Genomic DNA, 16,557 nt, shown 5'->3' with positions numbered 1-16,557 from the left:
AGTTATTAATACAATACATGCAACAACAAGGGTGAATGAAATTCTGTGATTCTAAGCACAGAAAGAGATTAAGATCTTTGATGTATATGTTGCTTATATTCTCAGATTCTGTATCTATAAAATGTGAGCATTGTGCTTAAATGATCTTGAAAGTTTCTTCTTCAGTGTTCTGGGATACTCAATTGCTTGAATACTGGGAAGTGAAGGATGAAGAAGGCTGTTTGTTTGATTGTTCATTTTCTTCTTCTTTTTTTTTTATATTATAATTTTCCCTTCTGGGTAGCCTCTTTCAGCTTCCACTAAGTGTAGTGAAGACTTGCAGCTTGACGATTTTTCTGAAGAAGAACCTCAGTTTTCTAACCTGGAAGTTTCTGAATATTCAGAATTGACTAAATTAGATTCCCAACCACTCAATTTTGCAATTGAAAATGTGGAAAAACCACTGGATTTATCTGAAATGGATTCATTGAAGCCAATAAGACAGAGACTAGTATCGAGGAAAGGCATTCCAAGGAAAATGGCTGCCCCATGTTCATTCCCTTTCCTAAAAATCTCTGGTGATTCTTCTGCTCCCCCTCCTACTACCCCCTTACCTCCTCACAGCAGTCTCTTTGGCTCTGTTGCTAGTCCCCCATCTAACCAAGGCCCCAAGACTAGAGGTTATACTGACCTACCCCTCAAGTCTCATTATCTTTCATCTCCCCAGATCCTACCTTTTGGATCTTGTGCTAGTCCTGCTTTTTCATGTCCACTTCCTCCTGCCCCTGTTTTAGCAAGAGCTGCTGGTCTCCCTCCACCTCTCCCTCCTCTTCCAGGAAGTACTTGTCACCTTGCTCCTCCCCCTCCTTTACCAGGAGCTTTTGGTCAGCCTCCTCCTCCCCTTCCTCTTCCTGGAAGTAGTTGTCAGCTTCCTCCTCCCCCACCTCCCCCTCTCCTTCCAGGAGGTAGTTGTCAGCTTCCTCCTCCTCCACCTCCCCCTCCTCTTCCAGGAGCTTTTGGTCACCCTCCTCCTCCCCCTCCTCTTCCAGGAAGTAGTTGTCAGCTTCCTCCTCCCCCACCTCCCCCTCCTTTACCAGGAGCATCTGGTCTCTCTCCTTCTCCCCCTGCTCTTCCAGGAAGTCTTATTCTCCCTCCCCCGCCTCCCCCTCCTTTACCAGGAGCTCCTTTCCCCATTCCCCCTCCCCCTCCTTTACTAGGAAGTGCTGGTTTATATGCCTCTCCTAGCCCCAAACAGTCTGAGCTACCTGAAATTCTCTCTCCTTCTCCCCCTGCTCTTCCAGGAAGTCTTATTCCCCCTCCCCCTCCTCCCCCTCCTTTACCAGGAGCTCCTTTCCCCATTCCCCCTCCCCCTCCTTTACTAGGAAGTGCTGGTTTATATGCCTCTCCTAGCCCCAAACAGTCTGAGCTACCTGAAATTCATCAAGACAGTCCAACCCTGGGTTTTGCTGGTCCTCCTCCTGCATTGAATTCTCCCCTGAAGCAGAGTTTTTTCTCCACTCCTCCTAGTCCTGCTCCCCCTCCTCCAGTTGAAGGTCTTATCCTTCCTTGTTGTGGTCCCCCTGTCCATCTTTTTGGTGCTGCTCCTCTTCATTTTCAAAACTCCCCAATTCCTTTGAATACTAGTTACAATCTGCCACCAGATCCACTAGTGCTTCACAAAGATCAGTCAGAGGTTTCTCGCCCATCAAATATTTCTGCCACGGCTTCATCACTAGATTTTCCCCAAGATGATCTTCAGAGTGTCACAAATCTTCAAAATTCATCCAAAATGGAAAAAAGGTCTAAACAAGTATGTTACAGAGCCTCTAGATTCTTCAAAAAGATGGCAAAATCTGATACAAGAAGCGACTTCATTATAAGTCATCAGGCACAAAAAGACAAGGATGAAAAACTCCAAAGCCAGAGGAATTTACTGCCTTGGACCAAACTCTTCAGTCTACAAACTGAGGTATTAGTCTTATTTCTAGTATTAGTCTCATAACCTACATTATGGTTACTTAGCTTCATGGTTTAACATTCAAAGTAGGTAGTTGGTTATCAAACTGTTTATTGCCATAGAGATATAAGAAACTTCTGCCAGAATATAAACCTATGCACTGCTTCCTTCACTGAGAACATCTTGCTTAAAAAAAAAAAAGAAGTCAATTGAACAGAATGGTATTCTTGATGGTGACTGGGGTTTATTTTTAACTATTAGCCAGAATATCATGCTGTGAATGTTAGCTATTCTTCAGTTGAGATTTAGTATCTCTGAATGGGTCATGTGGTAAGACCTTAATTTCCTAGGTCCTGGAAATGATGAATTGCAATTCATTTAAATTTCCTACTGTGAAATAAAGAACAAGCACTATAAGTATACTCTAAATATTTTCATGTAAAAAATTTTAATATCAGCTTGTAAGGTTGTGCTAGAGCTTATCATTCCATTTATGAAGCTAATAAACACCCTAAAAATTGAGTTCCTGCACTAAGCCCCAATCTCACATCTGTAGGGTTTTTTTTTTGAAAGATTTATTTATTTATGTATGTAAGAGTTGGGGTACAGGCCAGAGGTGCAGGGGTTGAAAGCATTGACCAGAGACAGAGCAGGGAGCAGAACAGACAGATCTACTGAAATACACTACTAAGGGGAGCAGCAGGCAAGACAGGAGAGGTCTGCTGTGCCATATGGGATATCTCCCTGGCCAGGGGATCAAACTCATGCTGCAGTGGCTACGGACAACTTCATAGTGAAGAGACTTAACCCTTGCACCACCAAGGAGGCCCCACATCTGTAGTTTTTGTTTTGATAGAAAGTACTTTAGTAAAGTGGAAAAGCAACTCCACTTAATAAACTTGAGTTTGTGCACCAGCTCTACCACTTTTCGATTTGGGACAAGTCAGATAACCTTTCTGGGCCTCAGTTTCCTCATCCCTATAATGGAAATAATAATAGTGTCTACCTCACAGAGTGTTTTTGAGTTTTAAACAAGATAATAACAGCACCCCAGCTTTCCTTGCCTGAAAAAAAGGTACTTAACATGCTCTCAAAGCTTGTGATAAAGGTCAGCTTAAATAAGCAGGGACTACTAGCTAGGATAGATAGGGAACATAAGGGCACACTTAAATATTGAACAAAGGGAACCATGCTGTTCAAAAGTTTGAAAAACTTCTGTTCAAAGTATCATTAGGAGGGACCTCCCTGGTGACCCAGGGGTTAAGTCTTAGCACCATCACCTCCGTGGCCTCAGTTCAATCTCCAGCCAGGAACTAACCCATATAAGGTGCAGCAGACCTCTCCGGTCTTGCCCACTGCTCCCCTTAGCAGTGTATTCCAGTAGATCCACCTGTTTTGCTCCCTGCTTTGTCTGTTGAATCCTCTCACCACCACCCAACCCTCCCTGCACCTCTGACCTACACCCCAGTTCTTCTAGGCCAAAATAAAAGCATCATTAGGAAAAAAAGTGTAAATACATTTTTTAAAAAATGTCTACACACAAGCCTCTTTCCAGACCATTTATAAATGCCACTAGATACTTAGTGTCCTTAGTATTCATGAGATTCTCAACAACATTGTCTACTAGTATATGAAGAACTTTGACTTTACAGTAATAGAAATTTTAGAAATGTTTAACACTGAATTGAAATAATTAGGAACTTATATTACTCATCATATAATGATGTAATGAAATTTCAATAATGTGGTTTATATTTGTTTTCTTAATTTCATAGGATGGTTGCTGGAAACTTACACCAGAACTGGGATTTATATTAAAACTTAATACAAATATTTTAAATGACTTTCTGGACCAAAAGGGCATTCAATCTCTAGGTAAGTCACTACTTTTCTATTTATTAAATGGCATGTTTTTAATTGTTATAATTTTTTTTGTAAACCTGTATGCTAATAATTATGTTAGTTACATATGAATAAAATATTTGTTAGCCAAAGAAAAACAGGAATTACTTTCCAATCATGCCTCTCCTATTAATTAGGGTGCTTTCTATACAAACTTATTAACGTAAGTAGCAATAACTGCTAGAAAAAAAAAATCTCAGTAGCTTAACACAATTGAAGCTTACTTTCTTGTACAGAACACAGAAAAATATTGATCAGTAGAGAAGTTCTTTTTTTTTTTTTTTTTAGATTTATTTATTTATGCATGCAAGAGCTGGGGTATAGGCCAGAGATGCGGGAGGGTAAGAGGATTCACCAGAGACAGAGCAAGGAGCAGAATAGGCAGACTGACTGAAATACACTGCTGAGGGGAGCAGCGGGCAAGACAGGAGAGGTCTGTCTCACCATGTGGGTTGCTCCCTGGCTGGCCGGGGATTGAACTCATGCTACAGAGGCTGCAGACTGCTCCATAGTGCGGTGCCTAACCCCTTGCGCCACCAGGGAGGCCCAACAGAAGTTCTATTTCATCTAATCTTTAGAGACCCAGGCTTCTTTCATATTGTGGCACTACTAACGTCAACATATGTTTTTAAAATTATCATAATGAAAAGTAAATAAATAGGGCCTCCCCGGTGGCGCAGCGGTTGAGCGCTGGGCTGTGAAGCTGCCCGCGGCCTCTGCAGTGCCGGTTCGATCCCCGGCTGCTCCCGGCCACCGGAGGAGGGTCCCACATGGCGCGCAGACCTCTCCTGCCACCCGCTGCTCCCCTCAGCAGTGTACTTCGGTCCTTCTGCCTGCTCTGCTCCCCGCTCTGGCTCTGGTGAATTCTCTCACCCTCCCGCGCTTCTGACTGTACCCAGTGCATGTATAAACAAAACAAACAAACAAACAAATAAATAAATAAAGCATGCCTCTATAAAAAAAAAAAAAAAAGTAAATAAATAAATAAAAGTACCATCATGAAAAGAAAAAAGAGAAAAGATTACCCTGGTATCATCTACCTTGTGAATAGGAGGGAAAGAGAAAATATGGGAACTAATGATAGAATCCCATGCAGTCAAAGATCATTGGAAAATGTACTTGGGTTTTTTCCCTCAAGGAGAGAATAATTTTGATAAGCATCCAGTGAGTTTCTGCCAGAGCAAGTTGTTCAATGTCCCCAGACCTGTTTCTTATTATGACAATGAAGGTGTTGAAGGAAGAGGTCCTGGACATCATCAAATTAGTGAGTGGTTTGAAGGGCAAATCCTGGCCCTAGGTTTAGATTACTTTGCTTTAGGCAAAATAAACATTATTAGACAAGTAGCCTTATTTATTTAATAGCAGTATCCAACTCCACTGCCATCAACTCTAAAATACCAGTTTTCATACACCAGGCTAGGTGGGCTACTAGATTCTTGGTCTGTTTGGTTTTCACTTGACTTAAAAGTAATTATGAAGATTTGCATTAGGAGAGGGTTCTTATTCCTGGAATAATATAAAAGATTGTATCTGACTAATTCTACCATCAGCATCAGTTATTGAACAAAAATTTTAAAACTACTCTCTGAAGGCCTAGGAAGCAATTAAATACAGCCAGAAACTGTCCTTGAAAGAAGGGAAGCAAATAGGTGACCTCCATATTTATCTAGATTCTCTGAATTCATGAGACAATGGGAGGTTAGAATTGAAATAGTGAGTCTTAATGGGATGATGACATAGGGCCAGAGTTTGAGGATGCCAGAATTACAGGAAATTACAGGTGAGAATCATAGAAAGAAGGTAGCCACACAGTAGGCAACTCTGAAATCTGCATACAAATTCTCTCAGATCCATGGCTCTCCCCATGTATAGACACACACAGTGTGACTTGAAAGAATTAAAAAAAAAAAAAAAAAAGCAAAAGCTGGTAAGTTGAATTGCTGAAAGATATCGCTGCCTAATGTTGGAAGACAGAGTGTGATGTTTCAATCGAAATCATTGAGAGCTGGTAAATGTCTCAGGCTTTCCACTAAGACCCAAAAAAGGGTCATAAGGACCATATCATATAGACCACATTTCATGATCAAAGTCTATATCATTTGACAAAGAGAAAACCAAGGTAAACTCACCTTGACAAAACCTTCAGAGGATCCACCAGAATAAAACTCATCATTCTTTGGTATAAGATGACAAAATCCAGTCACTATAAGGCATCATTTTTAATATATAGTGTAGAATGAAAACATAATAACATATGAAGAAAAAGGAAAATATGAATTATAATCAAGGGAAAAAGATGATCAATAGATACTCATCTACAGATGGCCCAGATATTGTTATTAGCAGACAAGGACTTTTTTTTTCTTTTTCTTTAAAGATTTATTTATTTATTTATACAAGCACTGGGTACAGCCAGAAGCGTGGGAGAGTGAGAGAAATCACCAGAGCCAGAGCAGGGAGCAGAACAGGCAGACTGACAAAGTACACTGCTGAGGGGAGCAGCGGGCGCGGCAGGAGAGGTCTATGCGCCATGTGGGACCCTCGCTGGCAGCCGGGGATCGAACCGGCACTACAGAGGCTGCGGGCAGCTTCGCAGCCCAGCGCTCAACAGCTGCGCCACCAGGGGAGGCCCCAGACAAGGACTTTAAAACTGCTTTTATAAAATTATTGAATGATTTGCCACAAGAGAAGAAAGGAATGAATGAACAAATGGGAGAATTTCAGTAAGTAGACAGAGACTATAAAAACGAAATGAAGTCTATAAAATGCAGTGTCTAAAATGAAAAGATCATTGGATGAGCTTAACAACAGGATGGACAAAACAGAAAAAAAGGTCATTTAACTCAAATTATAGTAATATAAAGTGTTGAATAAAAATTACCCAAACAAAAGCACAGAAAAAAAATACAGCAGAATGAAGAAAGACCTGTGGAACACCACCAAAAGATTTGAACTTGTGTAGTTGAGATCCCAGAGTTGATGTTGTATATATCCAAGAAACTCAGTTGAACACCAGGTCAAACTCCTGACGACCACAGATGGGTCTTAAAAGCAGCCAGAGAAAAAGGACACATTAAATTCAGGAGAACATCTGTAAGAATTTTAAAGTACTTCATATGAGAAGTAATGGAGTCAACGTTAATGGAATATCTCTAAAATACTGAAATGGAAAAGAAAAACCTCTAAACTAAGACTTATATAGCCAGAAAAAAAGTCTTTTAAAAATTAAGGAAATTAGCAGAACCAGACACATAAAAAGTAAATAGTTGGTTAAAAGATGCAAAATTAAAATACAAAAATTGTTCACGCAGGTCCTTGCTTCCAGGATGACCAAGAAAAAAAGGAATAATGGTCATCTAAAAAGGGCCACAGTCAGGTGCACCGTTAGGGGAATGCATGCCCAAGGGCCAAGCAATTAAGAAATCATCATTCAAAACCAAATACAGGGCCTCCCCTGGTGGTGCAGGCGGTTGAACGCAGTGCTTTGAAGCTGTCCGCAGCCTGTGCAGCGTCGGTTTGATCCTGGGCGGCCGGCGAGGGCCACACATGGCACTGCAGACCTTTCCTGTTCTTGCCTGCTGCTCCCCTTAGCAGTGTATTTCTTCAGTCTGCCTGTTCTGTTCCCCGTTCTATCTCTGGTGAATCCTCTCACCCTCCTGCATATCTGGCCGGAACCACGGTTCTTGTATAAATAAAATCTTAAAAAAAAAAAAAATACAGTTTACAACCATGGGGGACATGTCCCATACAAGCATCTTTTACGCCCACACGCTTTCCAAGTTCTATGTGAAACCACGTTGTTGGGTGAGTTCTGCCAGTTACATCAGGTGGTGAGGAATTGCTCACCCATGACCTCCTCCAAAGCCCATGTAAAGGAGCTCAATCCTTAAGGACTGAAAAAAAACTTCTCTGGAGAGAGTAAAATGGAAATTATACTTTATATAGCATGTCTGAGTGTAGCTGTGGTTAGATAGAGTGGGGGTTGTCATAGAGACTGTAATTACTTTATAAGGAGTACTTAAGTGTGGAGCACAGTCTTTTCAAGAAGGAGTAAACTTATCTATGTAAAATAAACCTTGAATTTCTTTTATATTTGTATCCCAGATTTGAACAGCTGTGTGGAACAAAAGGGGTTAAGGCATCTGTGAGTGTTAGGTTAATTCAACCTTACCAGTGACAGGTTGGTATCTTAAAAATAGGGGAGAGGAATTAGGAGGGTAAGGGAAAATTAAGCATCCTTAAGTGAGGAGCATATCAGAGAATGATTTATATTGAATGTGCATACTACAATTGGGGGACTAAACTAATAATTAAAAAAAAAAAAAACATGATTTTTAAAGGGATGTATATCCAGATCTTTAACTTCATAAAATTCTACCTATCTCTAAAATGGTCTGTTGGTAAGCCAGTTCTCACCTAACCTGCGTCTTTCTATGATGTATTTCCACATCAGCAAAAATATCATAGAGTACCATAAGTGGAAAGAATTTCCACATAAATTATGGGAAAGACTATACCTTACTGTCTATGTGACAATGAATGTTTTGTTTATCCTATAATAAAGAAATTAGAGGGGCCTCCCTGCTGGCGCAAGGGCTATGAAGTCACAGTCGCAGCATTGTGAAGCTATTGGTAGCCACTGCTGCAAGAGTTCGATCCCTATGCTACCCTCAGCAGAGTATTTCAGTCAATCCACCTGGTGTACTCCCCCCTCTGTCTCTGGTGAATCTTCTCACCCGCCATGCCTCGGGCCTGTACCCCAGTTCTTGTATGCATAAATAAATATTTTTTAAAAAATAAAGAAATTAGAAAGTTAGCAGGGATATTTATTTACAACATCCATTTGAGAATATATTTTGATAAGAATTGACTTCCTTAGGTTATGTGATATTTCCCCCTAAAAATTGAACCAAACAAGTAGAGATTGTCATTACAATACATGTTGTGTTGGGGGAAAAAATAATAAAATGCAAAAATAATTTCAATTTCGTATACTACCTACAAATAAGAGAATATAGTTTTTTCTTTTTTAATTAAATTTATTTATTTTCTTCCATCTTTGAACGGTATTTGAATTCTCCCCTAAGGTGTCGTCCTTATAGTTCTCCCACCACCATAACACCCATTATCCATCACCACAGACCCTTGTGCTCTCCCCTCCCCTGTTTTAATCCCTCTCCCTCCCTCCTCATTTGGGTGCTTCAGCTCTGTGATCAGATTGAGGTTTTATCTTTATCTTGACCCTTTGTTCAGTTTGTCTTTATTCCACATATAAGTGAAACCATCCAATATTTATCTTACAAAATGCATAAATTTTAAATTTTAACATACTGTTTATAGTTGTATTAAAAATATCAAGGGCCTCCCCTGGTGGCACAGTGGTTGAGCACCGGGCTGCAAAGCTACCCGCAGCCTCTGCAGTGCAGGTTTGGGCCCCGGCCACCAGCAAGGGTCCCACATGGCACAACAGACCTCTCCTGCCGTGCCCGCTGCTCCCCTCAGCAGTGTACTTCATCTGTATGTTTGTTCTGTTCCCCGCTCTGGCTCTGGCTTTAGATGTAGATTCTAAAATGAAAACCATGAACAATCATTGAAAGAACTTTTGGAAGATCTAAATAAAAGGTAACATTTTCCAATGTATTGGGATTTGAAAATTACGTAATATTAGATGTCACTTCTCCCCAAAATGATCACGAATTTGATAACCTAGATAAAGGGACAGATTCCTTAAAAGACATGATGAAATAGGGCCTCCCCAGTGGCGCAGCGGTTGAGCGCTGGGTTGCGAAGCTGCCTGCAGCCTCTGCAGCGCCGGTTCTATTCCCGGCTGCTCCCCGGCCTCTGGAGGAGGGTCCCACATGGCGCGCAGACCTCTCCTGCCGCCCACTGCTCCCCTCAGCAGTGTACTTCGGTCCTTCTGCCTGCTCTGCTCCCTGCGCTGGCTCTCATGAATTCTCTCACCCTCCCGCGCTTCTGACTGTACCCAGTGCTTGTATAAATAAATAAATAAATCTTAAAAAAAAAAAAAAAAAAGACATGATGAAATAGATAACATGATTAGGCCTATATTTATTAAAGAGTTGAATCAGTAATAACCTTCCAAAACAGAAAGCACTAGGCCAAGATGACTTCACTGGTGAATTTTATCAAACATTTAAGGAAGCTATTATACCAATTCTCTATAGTATCTTTCAGAGGATAGAAGCAGAGGGAATACCTCCTAATTCATTTTGTGAGACCAGCATTACCCAAATACCAAGACCAAGGAAAGGCATTATAGAAGAGAAACTATGGACTAATATCTCTCAGAAATATAGATGCAAAAATCTTCAACCAGGGCCTCCCCGGTGGCGCAGCGGTTGAGCGCTGGGTTGCGAAGCTGCCCGCGGCCTCTGCGGCGCCAGTTCGATCCCCGGCTGCTCCCCGGCCACCGGAGGAGGGTCCCACATGGCGCGCAGACCTCTCCTGCCGCCCGCTGCTCCCCTCAGCAGTGTCCTTCGGTCCTTCTGCCTGCTCTGTTCCCCGCTCTGGCTCTGGTGAATTCTCTCACCCTCCCGCGCTTCTGACTGTACCCAGTGCATGTATAAACAAAAACAAAGAAAGAAAGAAAGAAAGAAAACATGCCTCTATATAAAAAAAAAAAAAAAAAAAATCTTCAACCAAATATTAGCAAGCCAAATTTCAATACATCAAAAAGATAATATACCATTAGCAAGTGAAATATATTGCAAGGATACAAGGATGGTCCAGCATCCACAAATTGGTTAGTGTGATATCTACCACATTAACAATGAAATCATGTGATCATCTGAGAATAAGCATTTGATAAAGTCCAACATCCATTTATGATAAAAACTCAACAAAGTGGGTATAGTGAAAAGATACCTCACATAATAAAGAATATGTATGATAGGCCCATAAGCTTTAAATCACACTCATTGGTGAAAAACTGAATACTTTTTCTCTGCAATCAGGTGCAAGACAAGGATGCCTTCTCACTACTTTTCTTCAACATAGTATTAGAAGTCTTAGAGCAATTAGGCAAGAAAAAGAAAGAAAAGGCATACAAATTGGGAAGGGAGAAGTGAAATTGGTCACTATTTGTGGATGACATAATATGTATAGAAAACCCTAACAACTCCACAAAAAAAACCTGTTAGAACTATGAATTCAATTAAGTTGCAGGATACAAACTCAACATACAAAATACAGCTGCATTTCTGTACATTAATGAACTATCAGAAAAATTAAAACAGTTCCATTTACAACTGTATCATAAAGAATAAAACACTTTGGGGCCTCCCCTGGTGGCGCAGTGGTTGAGCGCTGGGCTGCGAGGTTGCCTGCAGCCTCTGCAGCGCTGGTTCGCTCCCGGCCGGCGAGGGTCCCACATACACACACAAAAAAAAAGCTAAAAAAAAAAGAATAAAACACTTTGGAGAAAATTTGACCAAGGATGTGAAAGACACACGGAAAACTCAGACATTGATAAAAGAAATTGAAGAAGACACAAAAAAATGGAAAGATATTCTGTGTTCATCGATTTTAAGAATTTAGAATGTTAGTGTCCAAAATACCCAAAGCAGTCTGCGGATTCTAAGTAATTACCATCTAAGTAATTACCAAAAATTCCAATGACATTTTTCTTAGAATAAGCACAACCCCAAAAGAACTACAAAACCCCAATGGAACTACAAAAGAGAGAAAATATAAACAGGGCCAGGTTTTTCAAAAGATTGATAAAAATGACAAATACTGTTTATTAGGCTGTAACCCCATCATAAGTAAAGAAAGATCTGTACTAGACTTAAGTGCATTGACAAGGGTAGCATATTTAACCCTATTTATAACTGAAAGATCAAGGAACAAGGAAATAAGGTTAGAGCCCAGGGTTGGCTTGGTGTTTGGAGATTGGAAGACTGGATACAATAGCATTTCTGGTCAAACAGAGCATTTACAAGATCAGGAAAGTTATTTAGTTTCAGTTGCTGACATGACACCCAGGTTGAAGCATCTTAAGCCTGGATATTTATTTCAAGGGTACTGATCACAAGTAATTTGAAACTCTGGTGTCAACAACCATATCAGTTGCTTGCAAGTTGTTAATTTGTATATTTAGGCTTATTCTTCTGAGCAATTTGTAGCTGGAGCCTAGAAACTGAATTCCTTTCAGCATTCTTTGTGCATATCTGATGGCAATGATTTAGATATAAATCATTTTCCTAAAAACCATCAGGATAATTGGATAGGCTCATGGGCCAGTCATTTTATTTAAACAGCAGGCTACTTATGAGCCTTGAAAATGGTTACAGTTTTACATGTTAATGTATTGTGGTTTAATTGTATTATAATTTTTTAACAGACCTTATATGAATGGGCACAGTTTGAGATGATGGAGAGTTTCCACTAGACCTAACAGAGTTTCTCACTTCTAGGTAAAAAAGGAAGAGAATGTCTTTTGGACCTGATCGCCACCTTTCTGGTCCTACAATTTCTTCGCACCCAGTTGGAACAAGAAGGAATAGTAATAAAATCACTGATGAGATTGGATGAAACTTCCATTTCCAGGTAACTTTAACTACAAAATTAGGCAACTCACTTATATGGTCAACCACTTTTTTTTTTTTTTTTTTAAAGATTTATTTATTTATTTATTTATTTATTTATTTATTTATTTATACAAGCACTGGGTACAGTCAGAAGCGCGAGAGGTTGAGAGAATTCACCAGAGCCAGGGCGGGGAACAGAACAGGCAGACTGACAAAACAGGCAGACTGCTGAGGGGAGCAGCAGGCCAGACAGGAGAGGTCTGTCGAGCCATGCAGAACCGGCACTGCAGAAGCTGCAGGCAGCTTCGCAGCCCAGCGCTCAAGTGCTGCGCCACCAGGGGAGGCCCGTCAACCGCTTCTTAACTAAACCTTTCACGAAGCTACAAAGAGGGCCTCCCAGGTGGTTCAGCAGGTTGAGCACAGCGCTGTGAAGCTGTCCACAGCCTCTGCAGCACAGGTTTGATCCCCAGCTGGCCAGGGAGATAGCCACATGGCGCGGCAGACCTCTCCGGTCTCACCTGCTGCCCCCCTCAGTAGTGCTTTCGGTCATCTGCCTGTTCTGTTCCCCACTCTGTCTCTGGTGAATTCTCTCACCCTCCTGCGCCTCTGGCCTGTACCCCAGCTCTTGTATAAATAAATAAATCTTTAAAAAAAAAAAAAAGAAGCTACAAAGAAAATTTGTTTACACTCCTCTGCATAGGCAGGGCAGACAAAATATTCTTACCTCTTGGGTTGCACAGGATACTGTGGCTCAGATAGCTAGTTATAGTTTGCAATGAAGTCCATATCTTTGTCTCCTGGTTGAGTATTCTTTTCACTATAGTGTATTAATTCTACTTGCCCTTGAAAAATTCATAATATGTTGGTCTAACTGGCTTATTCCCAACAATCATAGGACTTGGCATTAGAGCAAATGGAAACTCATATGCTATATGTCTTAAGTATTTAAAATTTTATTTTATTTTTTTTAAAGATTTATTTTATTTTTATACAAGAACAGGGTTACAGGCCAGATGTGCGAGAGGGTGAGAGGATTCACCGGAGACAGAGCGGGGAACAGAACAGGCAGACTGCAGAAATACACTGCTGAGGGGAGCAGCGGGCGAGACAGGAGAGGTCTGCTCACCATGTGGGATTCTCGCCAGCTGGCCGGGATAAAACCTGCGCTGCAGAGGCTACAGACAGCTTCACAGTGCGGCGCTCAACTGCCTTCCCCACCAGGGAGGACCAGAATTTAAAATTTTAAATCAAACTAGCAAACTATTAGATATGTTCTCAAGTTTTGCCTTGACAAATACAACCAGATAACCACCTAGAGAACCAGGTCCAAATTTAGAATTCCAGGCCCACTTGAAGTTTCATGCCACATTTTGCTAGTATGGAAAAAGCCAAACACATTGATTCTCAGCTGGGGCTACTATGTGTTATTTGCATGTTCTCCTGATGTCTGCTTAGACTTTCTCCAAGGACTGGTTGCCTCCCATATCCCAAAGATATGCACATTAGGTTCATTGGTTTGTCTTAGTTGTGGGTGTACATGTGAGTGTGCCTCACGCATTCTATCTGGAGCAACCTTCTTCTGGCTCCCTGAGCTGTTGGGCAGGCTTCAGCTACCCATTACCCTAATGGTGTAAGTGGATCGGAGAATGAATGAATGAATGAAAGTGATTGTTGAGTATTATAAGGGTTTGGAATCATTATTTAGAAGTTTGTTGATGTTTCTGGAATTAGAAATATGCTGTAGGAACTTAACTCTTGTTATTATCAATTAGTCTGTCACCAAATTGGTTTTGTTGTCATTTTGCTCAAAGTCCAAAGCGCAGTTTCTAGTAACCTATCAACAATGTTAAGTGATGACTTACTATATATACGCATACAAATATATGTATGTAATTTGGTTATTTTTTAAAAGCATAAGAAGAAATAAAATTATTATCTACAGGAGGAGGAAATAAGGATGGAAGCTAGGTTTTTCCTATGTTCCTTGTTTTGTGATTTTAACTTGGAGTTATGTAAATATTTTACATAATAAAAACCAAATATCAGAGACTAGAGATTAACCATGTTAAATTATGCCTTGGGAATGCAAAGAGTAATATCTGAAATGTGAGCAAGGGAAAAAAGAAGGGAGAAGTAGAACCTATAAATTAGAGGACATACCAACCAAAGGCAATGTGTAGATACTGTTTGGATTCTGCTCTGAACAAAACAGGATGTATTTTAAAAAGAGAGAGAATTGGGCCTCTCCGGTGGCGCAGCGGTTGAGCGTTGGGTTGCGAAGCTGCCCGCAGCCTCTACGGCGCCGGTTCAATCCCCGGCTGCTCCCAGGCCACCAGAGGAGGGTCCCACATGGCGCGCAGACCTCTCCTGCCGCCCGCTGCTCCCCTCAGCAGTGTACTTCGGTCCTTCTGCCTGCGCTGCTCCCCGCTCTGGCTCTGGTGAATTCTCTCACCCTCCTGCACTTCTGACTGTATCCAGTGCATGTATAAACAAACAAACAAACAAATAAATAAAAATACATGCCTCTTTAAAAAAATAAAATAAAATAAAAAGAGAATTAGGGAAGCTTAAATACTACCTGAATATTTTGTGATATTAAAGAATCATTTATAAGTATTTTTAAGTGTCTTATTGAAGAAAAAGTTCTTATCCCTTAGAGATACATATTACAAAGATACATATTTACAGTTGAAATTAAAATAAATTAGTAGACCTGTTTTTACCCTTTCACAAAGACTGATTAAATCCTGTATTCCCAACAGCATCAAACCTAAAATAGAAACTCAGAAATTCATTAATTGAGCATTTCACTTTATGCAATCTCTTTCTCCATTTTGGAAAAAGCAACATATCATCAGTTTGCAAAAAAAATTACTTGAGAAAGTTGGAAATTTAAACAAATATCAAGAAATAGACTTCGAACAACTAGCTTGATGGTGACTCTCAGGTCCTCTGCAAGTGATTCATCCTCTTGTGGGACCCTAATTTGTAAAACAGTACTCGAGTTTGTACTTGAAATGGACAGGATTTAGATCAAGAAGAAAGGAAAGGAGATGACAGTAAACATTTGAAGAGGCTAGAAAAAGCTTGAGATGTCCTAGAGACAGCAAAGAAGCCTGTGAGGTTTAGTGAAAGCTAGAAAGTAATGCGTGTAATATACTTGAAAATGTGTTGAGTAAGTGAAAGCATCATGTCAGACTGGTAGAAGAACTTTAATAAAATATCAGAGGAATGGTTTATTAAAATATCTTAATTTTTGATGGAATTAGTTTGATATAATATGTTTGATTTGATATATTTATATTTTGAAGTTGATGGAAAGCTATTTTTTTAATCTAGGAATATTCCCTGGAATTTTGAGAAAATAAAGAAAGCAAGTGAATGGGTAAGAAGAACTGAAGGACAGTATACGTCTATCTGCCAACGGCTTGAATTGGGTAATGATTGGGATACGGCCACTAAGCAGCTATTGGGAATCCAACCCATAAACACCACTTCTCCTCTTCACAGAGTTATTAATTAAAGTCAAGGCTGAATCAAATTATTTTTTTCTTAAAATTTTTTCATGCTTCTATGTACAAAATAATCAACTATTAAAAGCTACCTATAATGAGATTTAATTATGATTTTATTCAACGTAGCAATCACTTTAAAACTAAATGGAAGCAGAATTGTTCTAATGACCTAAGAAGCAATAAAATAAAATTGATGATAACAGATTTTTTGTGTTTAAATATTTTAAGGCAATGAGAGACACACCTTGATGGTCCTGGAGACTCATTCCTTCTCCTATCTCGTAGAGAATTGGGATAATAGTATTAAACAAGCTGAAACAAACAAGGCCTTTGGACAGTGTGAGCGTTCCCAGCCTGTAATCTTTTTCCTGGGCCCTGGATAGCTAGATTTTGGCCTCAATATGCATACTTCTTAGTGTGATTACTAGTTTGCAATCCTTTAATATACTTCTTATTACTTAGAGAAACTAGGTGTCCCTAGCAATTCTTTCATTGATCTTGGTTTTTTTTTTTTTTAAGATTTATTTATTTATTTATTTATACAAGATTGATTGATTCATTGATTGATTTATACAAGCACTGGGTACAGTCAGAAGCGCGGGAGGGTAAGAGAATTCACCAGAGCCAGAGCAGGGAGCAGAGCAGGCAGAAGGAC

The 16,557-nt window shown here is 40.1% G+C and overlaps 1 protein-coding gene across 4 annotated transcripts in view; it reads left to right on the top strand.

Moving 5' to 3' along the window:
• Positions 1 to 16,100, top strand: part of PARP4 (poly(ADP-ribose) polymerase family member 4) — a 131,290-nt gene extending 115,190 nt beyond the window's left edge. For all 4 annotated transcript variants that reach the window (XM_054687728.1, XM_054687726.1, XM_054687727.1 and 1 more), the window contains 4 exons: positions 284 to 1,948; positions 3,712 to 3,811; positions 12,274 to 12,406; positions 15,727 to 16,100. In XM_054687728.1, the coding sequence (XP_054543703.1) occupies positions 284 to 1,948; positions 3,712 to 3,811; positions 12,274 to 12,406; positions 15,727 to 15,910 (2,082 nt within the window). In that variant the 3' untranslated portion in view covers positions 15,911 to 16,100. The remainder of the gene's footprint in view (positions 1 to 283; positions 1,949 to 3,711; positions 3,812 to 12,273; positions 12,407 to 15,726) is intronic.
• Positions 16,101 to 16,557: the final 457 nt, after the last annotated feature.

Source organism: Talpa occidentalis, unplaced genomic scaffold, assembly GCF_014898055.3.
Source record: "Talpa occidentalis isolate TD23 unplaced genomic scaffold, MPIMG_talOcc4v2.1 talOcc4.5, whole genome shotgun sequence".
Lineage (NCBI taxonomy): Eukaryota > Metazoa > Chordata > Mammalia > Eulipotyphla > Talpidae > Talpa > Talpa occidentalis.
Note: the sequence above shows the minus strand (reverse complement) of the source record. Positions and strands in the feature narration are given on the sequence as shown.